The sequence below is a fragment of the Pleurodeles waltl genome, chromosome 3_1, assembly GCF_031143425.1.
Source record: "Pleurodeles waltl isolate 20211129_DDA chromosome 3_1, aPleWal1.hap1.20221129, whole genome shotgun sequence".
Classification (NCBI taxonomy): domain Eukaryota; kingdom Metazoa; phylum Chordata; class Amphibia; order Caudata; family Salamandridae; genus Pleurodeles; species Pleurodeles waltl.
The window spans coordinates 1072326536-1072349882 of record NC_090440.1 but is presented as its reverse complement, the minus strand read 5'-3'; the positions used below and the strand labels follow the sequence as shown (position 1 = coordinate 1072349882).

At 44.0% G+C, this 23347-nt stretch overlaps 1 protein-coding gene across 2 annotated transcripts in view; it reads right to left on the bottom strand.

Annotated features, from left to right (window-relative positions):
* The window catches only part of LOC138284978 (nicotinamide N-methyltransferase-like), a 121685-nt gene that overhangs the window by 50160 nt on the left and 48178 nt on the right, over window positions 1-23347 (bottom strand). For both annotated transcript variants that reach the window (XM_069224351.1, XM_069224350.1), the window contains exon 2: window positions 16096-16303. In XM_069224351.1, the coding sequence (XP_069080452.1) occupies window positions 16096-16303 (208 nt within the window). The remainder of the gene's footprint in view (window positions 1-16095; window positions 16304-23347) is intronic.

Below are 23347 nucleotides of genomic sequence, written 5' to 3'. Positions count from 1 at the left end.
GAATACTGCTGGTTGGACTACGGGTCTATTGTGCTGCCGGGGGACTGGATAGTGGGGGAATGCTGGGATCCTGTGGGAATCATGCCAGCTCACATCCAGTCTGTCCTGCCGATGGAGAACAGCTGGAAAGGCAGCTAGAAAAGTCACCCACTCTCCAACATCGAAGGAATGGTCACTGGAAATAATATTTGGTGAAAGTTTGTGTTTTGACAAGGGGCACAGCCGGATGGCCCTCATAGGATGGAGAATAGCTCACTTCATCCAGAGATGCAAGCTGGGAAAGAGCGGCTAAAGCTGGACGATGAATTAGTGCCCCTGTTGTTGAATAACCACAAGTAATGGGTAGAGCATCAGTGACTGCAGACTCCATGGGGACACACCAGCCTGGTGCCGGCTCGATCTCCCCACCGTTTGCCAAAAGTTTCAGCTTAGGTTTTTTCTTAAAGTAAGCCAGAAGAGAAGACTCACAGAATTTCGAGGAGCATGGATACAGTGTATGAACAATGGAGAGTTGAGACTTCAAAGTTGCTGAATTGGGCAGATCAGCAGCCAATGGGGGAGAGGCCGCTGTAATTACAGTAGGTTAAAGAGGATGGATCCACCTTTCTCGGCGATGGTGAATGGGGGTGACATTGCCCATGTTGTCACCGTGGTGGCATTTCTTACGCTTTTGAGGATTGGGGTACTCCTTCCTTACTTTACCAGACCTCATAGTGAGACAAGCTCCAAAAGTCCTTCCTTCAAATCAGGGGAAGCTCAGGGCAGGAAGTAATGTAGCTTAAGTAAGTTTTTAAGAGAATGCTTTACGAGTCTTGTTATGGAATATCTGTGCTCCACTTGAAAGCTTGCAGGCCTGAAATGAAGAAAAGGAGTAGTGGAGACCCGTTGAGTTGAATTGAGAGGGAAGGGTGGGAGAAGGCAGGAAGAACCTGGTTGCCTGCAGCCTAAGCTTCAGTTTGTTTGTTCCCGTACACCTTTGTTTAGCCCTGCTTGCAGGATGCTGGACACTTGCCTTGGGCGGCCATCTCCTGTGTAGCTCCATTCCTGGGCCGTCCTGAGAGGTTCGGTATAGGTACAGGTACAGAAATTCTCTCATGCGGCCTCACTAGCGGCCATCCGTCATGGAATGGGCTGACCCAACAGGAAAAGTCCTCACACGGTCCCACCAGGGCCTACCGAGGGCCACCTGGGGCCACCTGGGGCCAGGGCTGGGGCCAACAACACCTGTGACTGTCCAGGGTGCCTTGGGGGCCAAATAAGAGCTGGGCCCCGGGGACCAGGGAGAACCAGAGGCAAGCTGGGCACCAGATGGCCGAGGGGCCGGAGGTCCAAGGGACAGGCGGGGGAGCAGGCAAGAGGTTCGTCCCCCCCAGCCCTGCCAAGCACCACCGGAGCACCACAGCAGCTCTGCTCAGCTGCACAGCTGCACGGCTGCAGCGTCCACCCCTGACATGGCTACTCCAGCGAGGGCTGGGGCCAGGAACCAAAGGAGAAGACCGAAGGGGCCGGGGGCCGGGAGGTCAAGACGCCCCTGTTGACGTGGATGGCCCCCTCACACGGGGGTCCGCACTCCACAATTCGCCACGGCCACTAAGCTCCGGCTGCCCAGCGAGCTCCGAAACTCCATGACTCCACCTTCCACCGCGCACCAGGGTACAGGCATGCTAGCGTGTTGGCATCAGCGATCAGCCAGTACTGAGAGAGTACTTTAGCACTTGTCAGCAGTAGTGGAGTGTGCAGAGTCATAAAACCAGAGGTGTCATTTTCCAACAGCATTGAATACCTTAATCCCTGAGGTAGGGATTCTGATTTCTTATCCATTTCCTATCGCATTTCCATCTCTGTCCTAAAAGTTGTCATCGTTTTTTACAAAATTGAGGGCCTCATTTTCATTCATTCATTAGCTTTATTTCGGTAAAATGCAAATACCTTAAAAGCATATTACAAGAAATCACAATTTTACAAAAATAAACTATAGATAAAAGTCCTTAAGTATAAAACATTTTCCTTTTAAAATCATACCATATAAAGATCATACCATAAAAAACGAGATAAAGAGTATATTAAATTTTCCATAATAAATATCGTGACACAAATATCTTCCTAGTTAAAAACGACAGGTAGGTTAAAATAAAATACAAAACTTTTCCCATTATAAACTCCTTCTAGTGTGATAATTTTAGCATTTTTGTTCTGACACACCAAATTTCATCTAAGTAGCTTGCTAAGGCAAATGTCACCATGTCCTCGGTGTTAGACCTAAAAATTCTAAGGGCAGTAAAACGGTTCTAAAAAGCCCATGATTCTACAGAGAGGTACAATCCATTTAGTTTGTTGTTTATCATAAGCAGGACAATGGAATAATACATGTGCACTACATTCGGGAAGGCAGCAGCCCATCGGACAAAGATTGGCATGAGGGTCATCTTTAGACCAAGTGCAGGTGAAAGAGCGTAACGGTAGCGAGCCTATCCTAAATCTAATGTAAAGGGCACGGGCTTGGGGGAATGTAATCAAATCCATAATTGATTCAAACTCGTAGTGACATTTGACTGATGTAAACTTGTCAGACAAACTACCTAGAGGGACCTCTGCTAGATTTCTCACTTTTAGCCACCGCCAATATCCATCCTTTACAACTTGTGCCGCTTTTTTGGGTAAATCGTTTGGGGCCATCCAGAAATGGACCAGCCCCAGTTTAGTCAGAATGGCCCGAACATGCTTGCACCAGGGAATTTTTTCCATATAGTTTCCACTAATCAGAGCTTTCAACCATGTCCTATACGGACTAAGAATATCCAAGGACCATATTCTAATCCAATATAATATTGGTTTCAACGCTGCTATATGAGCAATAGAATCAAGGTTCACGTCCATGCGTACAGGTATCGTAGGAGAGCTAGTAGGTATTCTTAGAAGAGACTTTATAAAGGAATTTTCAGCAATCTCCAAATCCTTTAAGTTACCATGTCTCCATAGCTCTGCTACATAAAGAGCACTCCCTCTTGCTTGTAGCTTGTATATTTCCATTGCTGGAGTGATTGCGAACCTAGGGGACCTGCTTGCAAATCTCAGTACGCCACCCAGGTTCTGCTTCAATGACATATGTGCCCTCGCTATCTGAGCCTGCCATCTATGCATATCCTCAAGTCTGACCCCCAAATACACAAAATCTGCAACTCTCTCCAGCTCTACCCCTTCCATAGAGATAGTCTTTCTTACTTTATGTTTGGTGTCGCCAAAGATCATGTACTTTGTTTTCGTAGAGTTCACTTCAAGACCGTGATCTCTACAGAAGGATGTGAATTTTTGTAGTAAGTTTCCTAGACCGGACGCAGTTTGGGATAGCAATAATGTATCGTCCGCAAAGAGCAGGCATGGTGTCTCCCCCCTCCCCTACTTTGGGTGCATCGTTGTCACAAGCAAATAGATAAGGAAAACAAGCATTTATAAATATTAGGAAGAGGGTTGGGGCCAAAACACACCCTTGCCTCACTCCCCTTTTAATTGGGATCGCTCTCGTTATTTCCCCATTTGCTCCCCATCTAATTTGGCAAAGGTTTTATTGTGCAAGCTTTTGATTGTGTTTAATAGCGTACATGGGAGTCCTGCTCTATCCAGTATCTCCCATAACTTTTGGCGTGGGACCAAGTCAAAAGCAGATGTGAGGTCCACGAAGGATACGAATAACTTCCCTCCTTCCAGGTCGACAGACTTCCATTTAATCGTGAGGAATCTAAATATCTGGTCGATTGTGCTAATTTTTTCCCTAAAGCCGGCTTGGAAGTCACTCAGGATTTGTAATTCTTGCATCCATGTCTTGGTTCTTATCAGGATCTGATGGCAAAATATTTTTTGGAGATTATCCAAAAGACTAATTGGCCTGTAATTTCTTGGGTCAGATCAATTTCCCTTTTTATAGATAGGTATAATGATAGCACCCCTCCAGGTGCGAGGATAATTTCCAGTGGCCAAAACTGCATTAGATACTTTATTTATATATGGGATCCATAACTCTGGGTCAGATTTATATAAATCGGCTGGAATACCATCGAGCCAAGGAGCCTTTCCCATTTTTTGGGCCATAATGGCCTCTCGTGTTTCAGCTAGTGTAAATGACATAGGGTTATTCTCCGAGAGGACACCCAATTTGTACGCCTCAGAATCATGGACTTCCTCTTCATAAAGTTTCATGAAATGGTCAGCCCAAGTATCGGCGGGGATATGGCAGTCAGGTCTATTGCCCTGGTTTCGCCCATTGGAAGCTACCAGGGACCAAAAGCATTTTGTGTGCTTTTCCCTGGCTGCTGTCAATAGATTCTGCCAGGCCTCCATTTCCCAATTGTTTTTGGCATGCTTTATTGTTAACGCATAATCTCGTCTGGCATTCGTTATCAGGGTTTTATCTCTTGATTTGATTGCTTTGTTCAAGCCATTTCTAGCAACCCTGCATGTTTTGTCAAACCACCTGTGGCAGAAACGAACCGGATGTTTGGCTTCTCTGCTAGTTTTTAGGAAAAGATCGCGAAGAGTAACAAATAATGCCGTATGGAGACTCAGAATCTCATTTGGAGAATGAAAGGAGGGAATTTCAACAAGCTGATGTGTTGATACTATATCGTACAATGTCTTCTGCAATTTTGTTGACTTTTGGAAGCACTCCCATTTCAAGGTACGTTTGTTAGAGGAGAGTGTTAGGGGTAGAGAAACTCTCTTGTTATGTTTGGTATCCTCATTTTCTAGAATTAGGCCCTCGTAGGTGACTAAAATTGGGGCGTGGTCCCTTGTGTACTGTCTTCCTACATACATATGATGTACACAAAACCAAATTCTTGTATCAATTACCGCATAGTCCAGGGTACTACTATACTGGCCTCTAAAAGAGGTGTGCTTAGCAGGTGTGTCTGAGGGAAAACGTCCATTCGCTGGGCGAAGGCCATGGGTGATCATAAAATGAATAAATTGGAGCACTCTACTGTTTGACCTGACCTGTTTCTTTAGAGAGGAAAAAGGCGGGATATTCCATGCTGCATCTTCTAATTGAGTCACTTCTGAGAAAGCACAATTTGGTTCAAGTGTTACATTTAGGTCCCCTACAATAAAGATAAAATGCAAGTTTATATGTTCTGAAACTAAGGCATTTAGTACATAGAATGTTTTAGACAATTTGTTTGGGGGACCTGGTCTATTATAAATGTTAATACATAGTAGAGAAGGACCAGACTTCTGCTGTATGGATAAGGCCAATATGTCCTCTGAGTCCACTTCAATTTCTTTGATTTTCCCCTTGACTGTAATCTTCAGCCATATGATAAGACCTCCAGCTGGTCTCCCCATCATGGAAGGACTTGCTGATTTGCAGTAGGATTTGAAGCCTTGCCTGAGTACATTTTCTATCATCCATGTTTCTTGAAAAAAACAAATGTCAAAATTGTCGATGAAGCCCCCCCAGTCTGGATCAACTAATTTAGTACGGATTCCTGCCAAGTTCCATGACAAAATGTTTTGAGTTAAATGCCCATCGCTTGCCGTCTTCTTCAATGAAGGTGCAGGACTACACATTTTACCAATTGGGTTTTTAGAAGTAGAGTTAAAGAGTGCATCTTTCGTACCTGGCAATAGAGTTTTCTCCCTCCTTTCAGCAGGGGGCACTGATGGGGACCCCTTTTCCTCATAGAATATAAAGTTGGATGACTCCCTTTGGGCCTGTTCGGGAATAAGTCAGATTCATCTGCCAGGGATAATTGGACAGGATTCTTTGGTATTGTTGAGACATTCACGTGAGGACTATCCTGTTTGTTGGATTGCACCAAAGGACTCATAAAAGCTTGTGTATTTATAATTGGCACGTGGTCTTCTTCGGGCCAACAACTTTTAAAATAGATCTTCGAGACATTTTTCAAAGGGTTTCTCATTTCTAGAGATAGGAGACCCCTTACCAGATCAGGGGTAGCTAGTGTCAACTTTATCGTATCAAATTGGCCTACCAAAGCGGGATATCGCTGGGCAGAAATTATGTCTGAGTGTATTACAGAGCTGCATTGGCGGGTGTGCCGAATCCAATGTATAACTTTATTTTTTAGAGACATCGTGTCTTCTTTCATATCTGTTACTACTGGTGGAACACTGCACAAATAAATTGAATAGTCACCGGCTCTATGCAGGAGTGCATTTTGTGCAGAATTTGCGACCCTTATATACTTTGGGTGGGCCAGTGTTGGTACGCCAGGAATTTCTTTTGATCCAAAGGGACTACACTGGTCAGATGGTGAAGCTGAGTTTGCCTGGGTCGGGGCACTTAGTGGCTGTAGCAAGGATTTTTCCTTAGTTTTTCCTGGAACAGGTGCTGTATAGGGCCTAGTTTTAATAAATGGCTCATGGTTATTTAGGTTGCGAAGTTCCATGGAGGTACTTTTGGAACGAAGTAAAGACAAGACCTCAGCTAGAGAAGACTTAAGTTCATTCACTTCTTCTTTTAATTCTACAACAAGCGTTAACAAGTCCTTCTGCATGGGATGGGTCTCATGTTGACTAGTGGTTTCGTCATCGTTTGTGCCCAGGGACTCCAGTGCAGAGAAACAATTTGAGCATGGGATCTCATGAACAATCACACTTCTAGCTGGGGTTCCCTCTGCACTTACCGAGGCTCTATGTAGGCCCCCTTTGCTTTGGGGGGGTAAGGGCCTCGCAAGGACATCGCTGGTGGGGATCTTTCCCTTGTTGCAGGGTTTCAGGAAGGTTGAAAGGGAGCCATTTTTTAAGCACCTTTGTGGTTCTTTATCTTTTTTAGTCAGCCAGGCCTCCACTTCCTCTATTAAGATGTCAATATCATCCGCCACACAGCCTGACGGAGCGCGAGGAGTTTTGAACAACTTAGCAATCTTGGGCTGGGCATTTCCCCCTAGTGGGCTATTTCTGGCTTTACGCTTCCCCATAGGAGCTGTTCGCTAAAACTAGACAATAACCTAAATGACTGAAAGAAGGAAATGACTCCACTCCACTCCACTCCAGAGGAGATGAAAGAGGGGTGGCCCAGCCCAGCCTCAAACGGGCGATGACGGGTGCAAGATGGGCCCGCCCTTAGCCCGGGCTTTGCCCGGGCGCCGTCCGCGCGCGTCCCTCGGATGCGGGAGCGCGAAACAAGTTTAAAGGGCTCCTGCCCCCTGACACAGTGCCTCCGCCTCCTCCTGGAATGACGCGCTTCCCGCGGATGCGGGAGCGCGAAACAAGTTCAAAGGGCTCCTGCCCCCTGACACAGTGCCTCAGCCTCCTCCTGGAATGACGCGCTTCCCGCGGATGCGGGAGCGCAAAACAAGTTTAAAGGGCTCCTGCCCCCTGACACAGTGCCTCCTCCTGGAATGACGCGCTTCCCGTGGATGCGGGAGCGCGAAACAAGTTTAAAGGGCTCCTGCCCCCTGACACAGTGCCTCCGCCCTCTCCTGGAATGACGCGCTTCCCCAGCGTCACAAGAAACTGATGCATCATCATCACTGCGTCATATTTCTAGCGCCTGCTGCACATCCCCTAATGCCGCCATGGATGCACTGTATTTACAGTTCAGAACTCCATGGAGCACGTTTTCATAGATACATCAGAAATTTTTATGCATCTTTTGGTGATAAAGTAATACATTGTTAAACTGGCGCCACTCCAGTAATGCGAGGAGAGTCCCTTTGGGAAATGCCCTCCGTGAATCATATGTCTGGTCTGAGCAGGCAGTAAAAGTTTGATGCAGTGTAAATTTCACTGCATCAGTTCTTCAGGGCTTTTTCTGTGGTAATGCCTACCCTGCATACGTTAAAACTGGAGCAGGTAAAATGTGATGCAGGGCTTAACAAACTGATGCTTTTAGCCCAATGCATCAGCTTGTAAATATGGAGCATTGTAGTGCACTGCTAGTGCCACCGATGCAGTGGCAGGCACAAAGCGCTGCTAAATGAGGCCCTGAGTTCTCGCTTGTTTTTGGCACATTTTCCTCTTACATGCATGATATTCTTATAACTCTTTTGGGTCCTATACAGATCTATGGATGTTGTTAGTTCAGGTACTCCTGGAGCTTTGAAAAGCACTTGGCCATTGTCTTACTGAGCAGCAGTAGCAACAGTGATGGTGGCTAGCAGGAACTTCTTATTAAAGTAGTTCATCCCTCGCTTGTAATAAAGGTTACTAATTTGTTTGAGTATTTAAATTTTCTTAAGGGGAGCAGACTATCAAGCATCCATCTTGGAAACAGAGGTGTTGTGGGCACACTGACCTGCTCTGAGTGGCCAGTGCCAGCAGGTGACGTCAGAGACCCCCTCTGATAGGCTCTTACCTTTCTTGGTAGCCAATCCTCCTTCCTTGGTAGCCAAACCTCCTTTTCTGGCTAGTTAGGGTCTCTGCTTTGGAGAATTCTTCAGATAACGAATGTAAGAGCTCACCAGAGTTCCTCTGCATCTCCCTCTTCGACTTCTACCAAGATTCGACCGCTAACTGCTCCAGGATGCCTGCCAAACCGCAACAAAGTAGCAAGACGACTACCAGCAACATTGTAGCGCCTCATCCTGCCGGCTTTCTCGACTGTTTCCTGGTGGTGCATGCTCTGGGGGTCGCCTGCCTTCACCCTGCACCAGGAGCAAAGAAGAAATCTCCTGTGGGTCGGCAGAATCTTCCCCCTGCTAACGCAGGCACCAAAAGACTGCATCACCGGTCCTCTGGGTCCAAGTGACTCCCACAGTCCAGTAATCATTCAGTCCAACTTTGGTGGAGGTAAGACATTGCCTCCCCACGCTAGACTGCAAACCTGTGTACTGCGTGATTTGCAGCCTCTCCGGCTTCTTTGCACTCTTCCAGGATTTCCTTTGTGCACAGCCTAACCTGGGTCCCCAGCACTCCGTCCTGCAGTGCTCAACCCACAGTGTTGGCCTCTGACATCATGGGACCCTCTTTTGTAACTCTGCGTGGACTCCGGTTCACAAATCTTCCAAGTGCCTGTTCAGGTACTTCTGCGGGTGCTGCCTGCTTCTGTGAGGGCTTCTGAGTTGCTGAGCGCCCCCTCCTCCTCCAAGGGGCGACATCCTGGTCCTTCCTGCTCCTCAGCAGCACCCAAAAACCTCTACCGCAACCCTCGCAGCTAGCAAGGCTTCTTTGTGGTATTTCTGCGTGGAACACTTCTGCAACCTTCATCGCGACGTGGGACATCTTCCATCTGAAGGAGAAGTTCCTAGTCCTCTTCGTTCTTGCAGAATTCCAAGCTTCTTCTATCTGGAGGCAGCTTCCTTGCACCTTCATCTGGGGTTTCCTGGGCTCCTGCCCCCCATGGACACTGGCGCGACTATTGGACTTGGTCCCCTTGCTTTGCAGGTCCTCAGGTCCAGGAATCCGTTTTCAGTGCACTGCTGGTGTTTGTGGTTCTTGCAGAATCCCCCTATCACGACTGTTGTGCTCTTTGAAGGGTAGTAGGTGTACTTTACTCCTACTTTTCAGGGTCTTGGGGTGGGGTATCTTGGACACCCTGACTGTTTTCTTACAGTCCCAGCGACCCTCTACAAGCTCCCATAGGTCTGGGGTCCATTCGTGATTCGCATTCCACTTTTGGACTATATGGTTTGTGTTGCCCCTAGACCTATGTCTGCCTATTGCAACCTATTGTAATTCTACACTGTTTGCATTACTTTTCTGACTCTTACTTACCTGTTTGGGGTTTGTGTACATATAACTTCTCTATATTACTTACCTTCTTACTGAGGGTACTCACTGAGATACTTGTGGCATATTGTCATAAAAATAAAGTACCTTTATTTTTAGTAACTCTGTGTATTGTGTTTTCTTATGATATTGTGCATATGATATAAGTGGTATAGTAGGAGCTTTGCATGTCTCCTACTTCAGCCTAAGCTGCTTTGCCATAGCTTCCTTCTATCAGCCTAAGCTGCTAGAAACACCTCTATTCTACTAATAAGGGATAACTAGACCTGGCACAGGGTGTAAGTACCACAGGGTACCCACTATAAGCCTGGCCAGCCTCCTACATTTGCTCAGCACAAAATTGAGGCGTTCTCACAGCTTCCAGTCAATGAATGCTGTTTACTGGGACTACAGTGTCTCCCATTAACATTGGTGTGGGAACACAACACTCACCTAAGGCTGGCTGAGGAAGCACAAGAGACTACAGTCAGGCACTTTGAGTCGTAGATATCCGACATGCTTGAGTGTGACCTTTTAACTTATCACTGATGTCGTCTCAGAAAAAATGTTGTGTGATGTTGTTCTAGTGAATCAGTCCCAAGGTGTGGATGGTCAAGTACATCTTCAAATCTCTGAAAATATCTCAGTTAGGTGTGAGGATAGCTGATGCTGTACACACACAAAACTACAGAGGCCTTAGGAGAGAAAGAAATTGAGTGCCAAAGGAATACTTTTGTATGAGGAGTTCATACAGTAATTGAAGTAAATGCAGATAGACTAGTGCCAGCCATTGGAAAAACATTCACAGTTCACAAGATGTGGCACTTTTTTGATTAGGAGATTCCATATTCTAATGCTCTTTTTGAATTGTTATACCTTGTTTTGGAACATGCCCTGCTGGATGAGGCTCAGAAAATGTTTTCCCCATGGTCAACTAATTAACATACTAACAATTCTGTACATGGGCTGGAGGCCAAATTAATCATGCAATAATGTTTATGACCAAAAAGAAATAAAAGTGTGAATTATAGTTTTTTGTAGGTTTATATGTAGATTTTATGTCAAAGTGTATACATCATTTTATCATGTATAAGTGTATCATTCATGTATTACATTTTAGAGTTCTATAAGTCACATGGTGAAGTAAATTAGGGTCTGATTTACAGTGTGGAGGGAGAAGGAATATCGGTTAGGTTGATGGAGTACATCACTTTGTTGCCCTCATGAATGTCCTGATAACGCGTCCCGCCCTAGATAATTTACTTAGTCTGGGACTTGTTTTAGGCCAATGAATCTTTTGACCCTGATTGGAGACACCTTAAGACGAGCTAACGAATCGGCATGTCAATCAATATACCAATAACTTCATCAATATTCACAATAGCAAATCAATCAAATTGGTTAGTGACATTAATGAAAACAAGATAACCCATGACCTTTCAGTCATGAATAACCACACAAAATTTAGTAAGATTTATGATATTTATTCCCTATTGATTACACTCTACTAGCAAGTTTATTAGTCTCAATACCAAAAAACACATTAGCACTGTCACAATATGGCAACTCGAATAAGATTTCATCAGAGCAAAGATCATAAACATTAGAACAAAGCACGACGTCAACATGGATTAACTGTAGCAGAGTATCATTAGCGCATTATTCAACAAAACATCGATTCAGTCGTTTGTCTATTTCCTTCTGTCTTAGTGAACCCCTTAACTATCCTCGAATTAGCATTAGCATGTTGGGCTTCATGCAAAACAATTTTAGCAACACAAATTTAGGAAACAACTATCTATGGTCTCTATCAAAAGAAGCAGTTGGTACCTAGAAAGAAAAGGCAAACAGACAATTACAATTTCATTATCATATAGTTACCCTCCGTTATGGGTCAGCATACAGTCGGACTTCGTCCTCAGGACATCAGTTGATTCGCCATCAGCCAGGAAACTCAGCAAAGTTCAGCAAGACAGGCAATAAGGAACACTTCCCTCATAAGGAGGAAATGTATGAATCGGGCAAGACAAGGGTAAGGATGGTTTGAAGAGTCTAACAGCAAAGTCTTTAAGACAGAGTGACAAAGGGGCTAGGTATCAGCAAAGAATGGCATGTAATGGCTAGAATATGGCATAGAATGGCTGATTTCCCCTTGTGACACAGTGTTATATTAATCTTGTTGTACAGTCTCCTAATTTCCAATTGGGCAAATTTTGGTGCATCATTATCTCCAACCAATAAGTGGGTTGTCACCTCACTAGGATTTCCACTTTTGTACAGTTCTCACGTAGTTCATTGGCTCCTGTAATTGACCTCTCCAACGGGTAGAATGTCAGGTACAAACTTTTATTCCCGCAGGCTTAGTCAGTAGTCCCATTGTCTTTACCAGTTCAGACGACCTTGCACCTGTTGCAAGTCTACACTGTTGCATTCAGCAAGAATGTCTCCTTGAGCAAGTCGAATCTCATGAGAAAGAATTTACTACAGTTACACACATCTTCTAGCTTCAGGAAAAGTACAGCTACAGGCCCTTCAGCAAGTCAGCACATTGTACGTTAGAAAAACACATTTAATATGAGACCGGCAGCTAGGCCCTGACTCATGCTAACTAAGGCCTAGTAATTAATTTTAGCAAAATCTTAACATATAACTCTTAATACTAATACAAACCACACATTAGTCCATCAATAATTCATTGTTAGTCAACTTCATTTTATCATCGTATACATTGGTGGCCACTCCCGTGGACATATTTCAAGTGCATATGTTAAAAGCACATTAATACATTTTCTATGAGACATCATTATACATTAATTTGCAAACATTTCATGTTAATTTTTGATTATAATAACTACACTCCAACCGTCCCATACTCAAAATTTAGAGATATTTGCCACCCACAGATCTCTCTTAACATTGGCAGGAACCACCATCATGGCGGTTCCTGTCAATGTTGTAAAGGTTTGATAGGCGGCTCTGCCAAACAGGCTGGCATTCCGTCAAAGATTTACCCAGGTTTTTGTTTTTCTAAAACAAACTTCGAAAACTGAGTTTACTTTTGAAAAATGAAAAACTAAAGACTCCTACACCATGGAAGGTCTCTCCCATGGTGTGGGATTATTATTACTGTCTTACACTCCTAGGATTTGGCAGTGATATAAAGCTGAAAAAAAGCCATTCCACTCAAATTAGGCAAACAGAAAGATGGATAACTTCCAACAGATCGCACTCAATAGGGCCATCAGAGGAATATGTTGAGGATGGAGTCAAAGATAGGCTCTTTCTACAAAACGCTTTACTTCTGCCTGCCTCTAAATCATGTGAGTGGACCAAGGTTTTGGCAGAGAGGGTAGCAGAAGGAAAGTCTCTCTGATTTCAAGATGTGGTGTACTCCCTTTTCACTCCTCTTTCCTTAATTTTCCAAGGACAAAAAGAATGTTACATACAATATAGCCTCGGACTGTCTCACCTCTACTCCTTTTTCCCCAGCCCACTTGTCCTTTCCCAGAAGCACATGGTACACTAGTTCACAAAGGGAAATGGCTTTCTTCCTGCTTCACACTAAACTGTAAGACAACACTTCTTGTGAAATTAGTATGCAGATGCAATGTCTGTTTCTCCTTGTTTAACTAAATATTTAAAAGACATAACTTCTAGTCTTGTAGTTCAGAGCACAGCCGACGGAACGCCCTAGTTAGTATTCTGTGCTAATTACCTCTAAAAATCCTCTTCATTCCCTGTTGTCAGTTTCCTTATGTACAGTTGTGGTATCTTTCATTCTGGCTATCACCAATCCAGAAGGGGGAATAAGTAGCATGATCTCACGTATTGGAGATTCTTGAGTGTTTTGTTTCTCCCGAAAAGTGAAATAACCACCATTTTCTGTGAAAATGTTTTGATCAAGACACCTACCTCGAAGGCATGTGGTTAAACGCCTGTTTTGTGGGCAAGTGAATGAAATTCATAATCCCAAGTGTTGTACAAAAGTGATAAACATTACAAAACTGGTGATTATCAAGGGACTTCACTTCTGGATGTAACTTACAAAACAAAAATTATCGCAAGAAATGTTACCTGTAAAGCAAGAGAATTCTGCCTTTATGGCAAATTTTTTGCTTTTACCTTTCTCACACAAAACATGTTTTATGGAATTTTTCACGTTTGCGAAAAATAAAAAACGCATTTGTAGTGTGTGCCTTTGTCAACTTTGCACTCTAGCATGACTAATTGAAAATACAAATCTAATAAAAGAAAAAATGGCTCAACCTTCAGGAAGGAAACTTTAGTAAGTCATTTGTTTGAAACGTGGTAAATGATTGCACTGAAATGTATTCTTTGAACATAAGAGACATGGCGAAGAGTTCTATAGTAAACAAGGGAAAAAAGAAGAGAAAAGAAAAAACGGCACGACAGTTTTTGCATTATTCCGCTCTTTTAAGAAAATGATCCTGAAGCAAAGAGTGTGCATTTCTTCAACAAACGTAAGAAGTTTACGAGTCCTGAAGCAAACAGTGTGCATTTCTTCAACAAACATAAGAAGTTTACGAGTCATCGGTTAAGGCTCACCTAATGGTGTATTCATTTTTGTAAAATCAGCAAAATCCCACCCGTTATCTAAGATAACTGTCGCGTTTCAAGAATTCCCTATTTTCCCATTTGGATTTTCTACAGGTGGGCATTCCACAAGGGCTGTAGAAACATGCACACAATTTTCCCCTTTTTTCTCCAAAATGCACATTCCTGCAACCCTTTTTTGGGAGTGAGTAAACATACATTTCGGATGGGATTTACGTTGACAAAGCCTGTGAATACCCACACATTTACAGTTTGATGCAAAGGAAGACTGGAAAGTGGCAGAAACCAGCAGAATACTGTTTTCACCTCTTTCTCAAGCTTAAACGTGTTAAGTTTCATGTGTGAGACAAAATATATTATGGTCTTGGGTTTATGACTCAGGGAATGCTATTAGACTTGTCAGTACCACCTATTATGTGCCTAAAGAAAAGGTTCACAAAGTTCTCATTTATCATACCATTTGCTGGTACTTGGTGGTCTGTCAGTGATAAAAGGATTCACTCAGCTACCATCATACATTGGCGAATTAAGACCAATATCAGCCCAAAGGGTAATGAAAATGCGAACAGGCACAGCTGAGAAAAATAAATCTGTATAACTTAGTAACAGTTATGATCGCCTACATACTAATCATGGGTTTCAATAACAAAAATCTGTGTTTAGTTTATCTCCTAAACCTGCACTTAGAGTTTTAGTAAATTCAGTTATTTGAATTTTCAAAGAATTTACATTCCTCCCCAAGGGAATGACTGCCATAAATGCCCAGGAGCAAGCACATAGACGCATATTTTTTCAAATGGAAATATACAAAGTGTATTTTCACATGTGGAAATGTGAAGTTCAGGTTTTCCCTATAAATTATTTTATTGTACCCTCAGAAAGACATAGGGGGTGATTCTAACTTCGGCGGGTGGCGGAGGTCGCCCGCTGAAGTTCCCCCACCAAAATACCGCTCCGCGGTCGAAAGACCGCTGAGGGTATTTTGGGATTTGCCCTGGGCTGGCGGGCGGCCGCCAAAAGGCCGCCCGCCAGCCCAGGGCAAATCAACCTTCCCACGAGGACGCCGGCTCAGAATTGAGCCGGCGTAGTGGGAAGGTGCGACGGGTGCAGTGGCACCCGTCGCGTATTTCAGTGTCTGCATAGCAGACACTGAAATACTTTGTGGGGCCCTCTTACGGGGGCCCCTGCAGTGCCCATGCCATTGGCATGGGCACTGCAGGGGCCCCCAGGGGCCCCGCGGCACCCCCTAACTCCATCCTGTTCCTGGCGGGAGACCCGCCAGGAACAGGATGGCGGTAGGGGGTGTCAGAATCCCCATGGAGGATTCTGCAGGGCAGTGGGAAACCGGCGGGAGACCGCCGGTTTCCCGCATCTGACCGCGGCCGAACCGCCGCGGTCAGAATGCCCTGCGGGGCACCGCTGGTCTGTCGGCGGTGCTCCCGCCGACCCTGGCCCCGGCGGTCTCGGACCGCCGGGGTCAGAATGACCCCCATATTGTTCATTATTGTTTCCCGGTGGAAAAACTCCTTTCCCTATGACCCCCTTGTTCATATTGCGCACCATTAAAATGGATATACTTCTAACCTTGACGAGCAAATCTACAAACATTTTCTGGGTGCATAAGTCTTTGCAAATAGGTTTGAATAACCACAAACATGCAAGGTATTCTCGAACCTTTCGAATATCTATACACTTGCAAGGTGTGCCTGCACCATGGAATGGTCACAGTCCCTCGCTTTCAAGCTTAGCTCACTATGAGGGTTGCATTCGCCACATTCTGAAAAACAGTGAAGTAGATTCTTTAAAAAATCATTCTGAAGGGATCATAGGCAAAGTGTGCTTTTTAAAATGTACCTGTCGCCTTCCAGCTCACAAACCATGCTTACAACTGGGGTCCAATCAAAAGCGCCCGGTTCATTTCTCAGCCACCTCTCGTATGCTCGGCGGTTCGCGTCAGTCCAATCACTTGCAATGATTTCCTTAAAGCACTCACAAGCTGACACAATAGTATGAATGCAGGGTCCAGAGCCAATGTCAATAAGGAGATCACCCTTCACTTCACCTGGAATACAAAAGAGGAGTAGGCCAGACTGGTAGGCGGAGTCAGAACAGGTTTGGAAAAACTAGTTCTTCTGAAAGGAAGATTTTTCCCCCTAAGTAACCGAAGGTCTAAAACCCAATAAAGAAATCTACTTGAGCTATTTTTTGTAGAATAACTTGAAGGTAAATGTATGTGAGTGGGAGGGATGTGACAACAGTGTGGTTAAGCTTCCCTGTTGGGAATTTGTAATTGTTTTTTGTGTCTCTAAATCTGAGTCCTTCTCACACCTATGCTTCTGTTCCCTCACTATGGTCTCAACCCTCTCTCTCATTCCTTAACTTAAATCCCATTACTTCTCGCATATCCGTCCTTTTGCCGCACTTCTTTCTGTTTTCAAGTCTACCCATCTCTTCAATTACTCTCCCTATCACTTGTCTCCAGGGCACAAGTGTAGGAGGCTGGCCTTGCTTGTAGTGGGTACCAGAGGTACTTACACCTTGTGCCAGGTCCAGTTATCCCTTATTAGTTTAGAAGAGGTGTTCCTAGCAGCTTAGGCTGATAGAAGGTAGCTATGGCAAAGCAGCTTAGGCTCAACTAGGAGACATGTAAAGCTCCTACTATACCACTGGTGTCATATGCACAATATCATAAGAAAACACAATACACAGATATACTAAAAATAAAGGTACTTTATTTTTATGACAATATGCTAAAAGTATCTCAGTGAGTACCCTCAGTGTGAGGATGAGAAATATACACAAGATATATTTACACAAACTATATATGTTTATATATATATATATATGTTACACCCTCTCTCAGAGGAAATCCTTTCTTCTGCCTTCCTGGGCCAGGGCTGCCTGGACCCCAGGAGGGCAGAAACCTGTCTGAGGGGTTGGCAGCAGCAGTAGCTGCAGTGGAGACCCCAGAAAGGCAGTTTGGCAGTACCCGGGTTCTGTGCTAGAGACCCGGGGATGCATGGAATTGTACCCCCAATGCCAGAATGGCATTGGGGTGACAATTCCATGATCTTAGACATGTTACATGGGCATGTTCAGAGTTACCATTGTGACGCTGTACATAGGTAGTGACCTATGTCCAGTGCGCGTGTGTAATGGTGTCCCCGCACTCACAAGGTCCGGGGAATTTGCCCTGAACGATGTGGGGGCACCTTGGCTGGTGCCAGGGTGCCCACACACTAAGTAACTTTGCACCCAACCTTCACCAGGTGAAGGTTAGACATATAGGTGACTTATAAGTTACTTAAGTGCAGTGGTAAATGGCCGTGAAATAACGTGGACGTTATTTCACTCAGGCTGCACTGGCAGGCCTGTGTAAGAATTGTCAGAGCTCCATATGGGTGGTAAAAGAAATGCTGCAGCCCATAGGGATCTCCTGGAACCCCAATACCCTGGGTACCTCAGTACGATATACTAGGGAATTATAAGGGTGTACCAGTATGCCAATATGAATTGGTAAGTTTAGTCACTAGCCTGTTAGTGACAAATTTGGAAATAAAGAGAGAGCATAACCACTGAGGTTCTGATTAGCAGAGCCTCAGTGAGACAGTTAGGCATCACACAGGGAACACATTTAGGCCACAAACTTATGAGCACTGGGATCCTGGCTAGCAGGGTCCCAGTGACACATAACAAACATACTGACAACATAGGGTTTTCACTATGAGCACTGGGCCCTGGCTAGCAGGATCTCAGTGAGACAGTGAAAACACCCTGACATATACTCACAAACAGGCCAAAAGTGGGGGCAACAAGGCTAGAAAGAGGCTACTTTCTCACAATGAGTTCTAAAAATAGAAGTGGGGGGACTAACCAAGTTAGGAGGTATGCAAGTGACATCACGGCATGACATCACACTTGGCTTCACATCCCATGACATCACAGGGAATTACATCAGATCTTAACACCTCAGACATGTTTAGCAGTTTTACCAGAACTGAATTTGAGTGCATTGTGGGATTTAACAAGTGTGATTTTGCATCAAGGTTGTGCCCAAAAAGTTATGCAACCCTGGCACAAAAAATGAGCCTCAGCTTATACATTTTTTTTTTTAAACTCAGCCACTTGGAAATTGGCAGCAAAGACAAATTTGGCAGCAAATCTGTCCTGCTTAATTGGTTGCAAAGTCTGCATTATAAAATATCTTATGTGGTTAAGGCATCTGTTGCAGAGATCTGTGCGTACCCAGTAAATCTTAGGGAATAATAATAATGGAAAGATAATTCTGGAGGTTAACACCTTTGTTAGGGAGATTTGTCTGGTCCCAGTTTCGAATGATAGTGGCAGAGAGGGTAAATATGTCTCCCGCAAAACACATCATGTAACATGCAGATGATAGGTTTTTATTTTTTTGTAGGTAGGTAAGTGGGTTACTGCTTTCTACACAACTATCCTTTTGTAACTTGCAAATCTCAATTTGTAAGCCTTTTAATATAGCACTCATATGAATGATATGTAACTCCTAATCCTTGTAAACCTCGCTGTATTCTCTAAGATATCCTGCGCATTGATTTACACACATATAATTCATTGTCAATGTATATTATTTACGTATGATGTAAAGTGCTCTCACACCCTATATTGGGATGAGTAGCATTATAAAATGAAATAGTTGTATTTAAATTGTTATTTGTGTAAATACTGGGACAGACCAACACATCAGACATTCTAACAGTTTGCATATATGTCTTATATACAGGAACTGAGGAAGGTGAAAATCATGCCTCTCTTAAGTACCTGTGAAGTGATAACAAGGTGTATGCCTTTGTTTCATCCATTGCACCTAGTTGTGAGAACCCAGACAGCTTCCAGTCAGGATAATCTAACAAAAGGAGGCCTGATGGCCCCTTAAGTTCGGCTTATGTCCTGGGCCAACAGGAATTTAACATAAGAAAGCCCCTCTCACCCAGCACGATTCTGCTCTGATCAAATGAAAAATTACAACCTCCAGGTGCTGCTTGAAGTGTCCTGTTACACCTGAACAAATTCATGATATTTTACTGGGGCCCAACTTCTTGGCAGGGTGGACGATGTCCACCCTGTGAAAATTGTGGGTGGATGCCAGTTAACCATGTGTACCCCCGACTTGTGCTCACTTTGCTCACTTCCCCAACTCTTTCTGACTAAAATTATTTTTTTGGCCCTTTGCACAATTTTTCACGTAAGCATCCTTCGCCGTCCTCTTTGGGGGATGGGGTTCGGTGTTTTTTTTAAGTGCTGATAGAAAGAACACTCACTTTCTGTGCAAGGGGGCTGTCGCTGCTGTTCACCATTTCCCAACATATGCTGAAGTAGTCACACAAAGAATGATGTGACAACCAGCACCACATTCTGGAGTGACAGGGAAAGTGATTTGTCTTCAGTGTGGGCTCTTCTGTACAGCATCCATTTTAGGACATTCTCATTCCTCATTCCTCATCCCTACTTCTCATCTCTGCTCCTCATACATCATCCCCACTTCTCATCCATCATACATCATCCCTACTTCTTATCCATCATCCATACTTCTCATCCATCATCCCTACTTCTCATTCATCATACATCATCCCTACTTCTCATCCATTATCCCTACTTCTCCTCCATCACATATCAACCCTACTTCTCATCCATCATCCCTACTTCTCACCCATCATATATTATCCTTACTTCTCATCCATCATACATGATCCCTACTTCTCATCCATCATGCCTACTTCTCATCCATCATACATAATCCATGCTTCTCATCCCTCATCCCTGCTTCTCATCCCTACTATTCATTCATCATCCCTAGTTCTCATCCATGAAATATCATCACTACTTTTCATCCATCATCCCTACTTCTCACCCATCATACATCATTGTTATGTCTCATCCATCATCCTTGCTTCTCATCTATCATCCCTAATTCTCATCCATCATACATAATCCTTACTTCTCATCCATCATCCCTACTTCTCATCCTTACTTCTCATCCATCATCCCTTCTTCTCACCCATCATCCTTATTTTTCATCCCTGCTTCTCATCCATACTTCTCTTCCATCATCTCCACTTCTCTTCCATCATTCCTACTTCTCATCCCTCATCCTTGCTTCTCATCCATCACCCCTACTCCTCATTCCTCATCCCTCAGTCATACCTACACATTTTCAGTTTTGTGAAGCACACCTTCACTCTGATTGGTTGGCAAAAGCCAATCAGAGTTATGAGAGAGGCCTTAGAAGGAGACATTGAACGCACAATAGACGCAATCATTTGGGATCGCATAGTAAAAGTGTATGATGTCTTGTTGGCCGAACAAGATTGGCCGCCTGACTTTGTGCGTACCTGCCCATATGGAGAAGATGTCATTATGCCTTCCTTCTTGCCCCTTGTTCCAGATGAACTAGCTGAATCCTATTTCACTGAATGGGCTCTTGCACAAGCACCTGCATTATACAGAAATCACGTAGGATGGGATAAGGAATCCCCCTACCATGTAATTCCCATAAAAAGTGAACCTCAGCCACAACCGCAGTATCCTATAAAACATGAAGCAAAAGCACCAGTGAGAGAAATACTCACGCAATTAGAGTACCAGGGTGTGATTGAACCCTGTGCCTCGCCAATGAATAACCCTTTATTCCCCGTAGCTAAACCAGACCATTCATACAGAATAGTCTTAGACTACAGGCATCTAAATAGTCATACACGTACCTATGCTATACAAAACTCACATAGCACTGCACTAATGAGCAACATAGTGCATAAAAAAATACAAAACAACCCTAAACATTTCCAATGGGTTTTTCTGCCAGAATATAGTGCCTGAAAGCAGAGACTTAACAAGCTTTAGCGCACTAGGCTCTCAGAAAAAAAAATTGTCGTTTACCTCAGGCGTATAAGAACAGCCCAGGACTGTTTGCGGCTCGTGTCACTGCCATTTTGCACGAGATCGACCCTGAAGCATTGTCCTATGTAGATTATATATATCTCACAGATGATGAAATACTACAACATTTAAGATGGGTAGCCCGCATTGTTGGAGGGTTTGCCGAATTTGGCTACAAATTTAACTTAAAAAAAACAAAAATAGCTTTCCTCAGTGTCCTGTTTCTAGGATATGAGCTGTCAAGTGAAGGGAAGAGCCTAGCCCCACAATTCTTAGAAAAGTGTGCACAGTTACAGCCACCGAATACGATTAAAAAACTCCAATCATTATTGGGTTTCTTAAGTTTTGGCAGAACTTACATTCCAGATTATGCTACGCTCATGAAACCTTTATATGACCTAATATGACCCGATTTTTCAAGTAAATTCGGGACAACTGAACATACACGTATTCTTAGAGAATTGCAGACAGACATGCTAGCAGCACAACATTTACACACAAGGGACAATAAAACACATTTGGTCATCAAAGTAATAGCTGGGGCCATCGGTTTCACCTATGTGACATTTAATGAAGGTGAGACAGTCCCAATTGCATACAAATCACATTTGTACTCAGCAGCTGAACAACACTTTGCTCCCACAGAGAAAATGCTCACTGCTGTACAGATGGTTGTCATTAAAGAAAGACCTCTTGCCCAAGGAAAACGCATTATTGTCGTTTCTTCAATCCCAGCCATAGAGGCTGTTACAAAAGCTAGCGTTCCGAACTCAAAAGCACTACATCAATGTTGGATACAATGGGCTACATCTCTGACATCCACTGATGTAGACCACATTTTTGACCCAAAGTTACAAATCCAGGAATTCCTACAATATGAAGTAGAATATCTAGTTCCAGCAAATACTTTGCCTATTGATCAATATCATAGAGTCATGTACACCGATGGCTCTGCACCACCTGCAATTTGAATAAAATATCAATATTCTGCTGCTTGCACATTTGTAAGTGACTATATGGAAGGGGATACATTTTGTCCTCTACATACCTTTACACAGACCTTAGGAGATTGTACAGCACAATTGGCTGAGCTAAAAGCTCTGCTGATGGCACTGGAACACACGGATCCCGACAGCCTACTCTGATTGTTTGTGATTCATATTATTGTGTCCAGTCCTTTAATGAATACCTGCATTATTGGCGCCAGAATGGGTTCAGAGGCTCCAAAGGCAACACCATTAAACACAGACTACTGTGGGGGAAAGTAGCTGACCTGAAAGAGACACTACCGAATGTCCATGTTGTATATACACTTGGATACCAGCGCGTTGGAATACATGTTGCGGGAAACACATTGGCTGATGAAGCCGCAAAGTCAGCAGTGGCAGTAGCCACTGTAGCTGCAGTAACTCGTTCGAGTTCAAAACCAGACACAGACATTTGGGCTGCCATGAAAGCTGTGGCTGATGGTACGCCCGATCCTAAAGGATTTCCTAACAAATATCATCATCATATGGGAAGTATGCTGAACGCTGAATTTAAGATACCAGGCGTAGGTGAACGAGACATCCCTAACAAAGATATAAGACCACAATTGATTAAAGCAGCGCATGAAGGGGTAGCATCTGCACATGCTGGTGTGGCGGCTATTATTTCGATCTTACAGGCCCGTTATTGTTGGCCAGGTCTCTACAAAGAGACTAAGCAGTATGTCCTTTGTTGTGACATCTGTCAACAAATCAAAGTTTCCACTGTCAAACGCCCGCCGCAGACACCACTCTTAATTTCAAACAAACCATTACAATGTGTGTTCTTGGACCACTGCGGTTCCCTAATACCTGATTGTGCATACAAATATATATTGGTCGCTGTTGATTCATGCTCCAGATTTGTATTTCGCTCGGCTGATGCTCGGACTGTTATTAAAGATTTGCGAGTCTTTATCGGTACATATGCAGTTGCGGCCTTCCATTCAGACCAGGGCCCTGCTTTTGCCTAAAGGGCATTCAGGAACACCATGGCTTCGTTGGGGGTCCAACTCCGGTACTCGTCTCTATTTCATCCTGAGGGAAATAGTGTTGTTGAGCAATTAAACTGCGATTTAAAGCAATCCTTAACAGCCAGAGTCTTAGATACGGGCCATAGTTGGCTTAATCACTTGTATGGAGTCCAGAGAGCACTAAATAACCTGCCT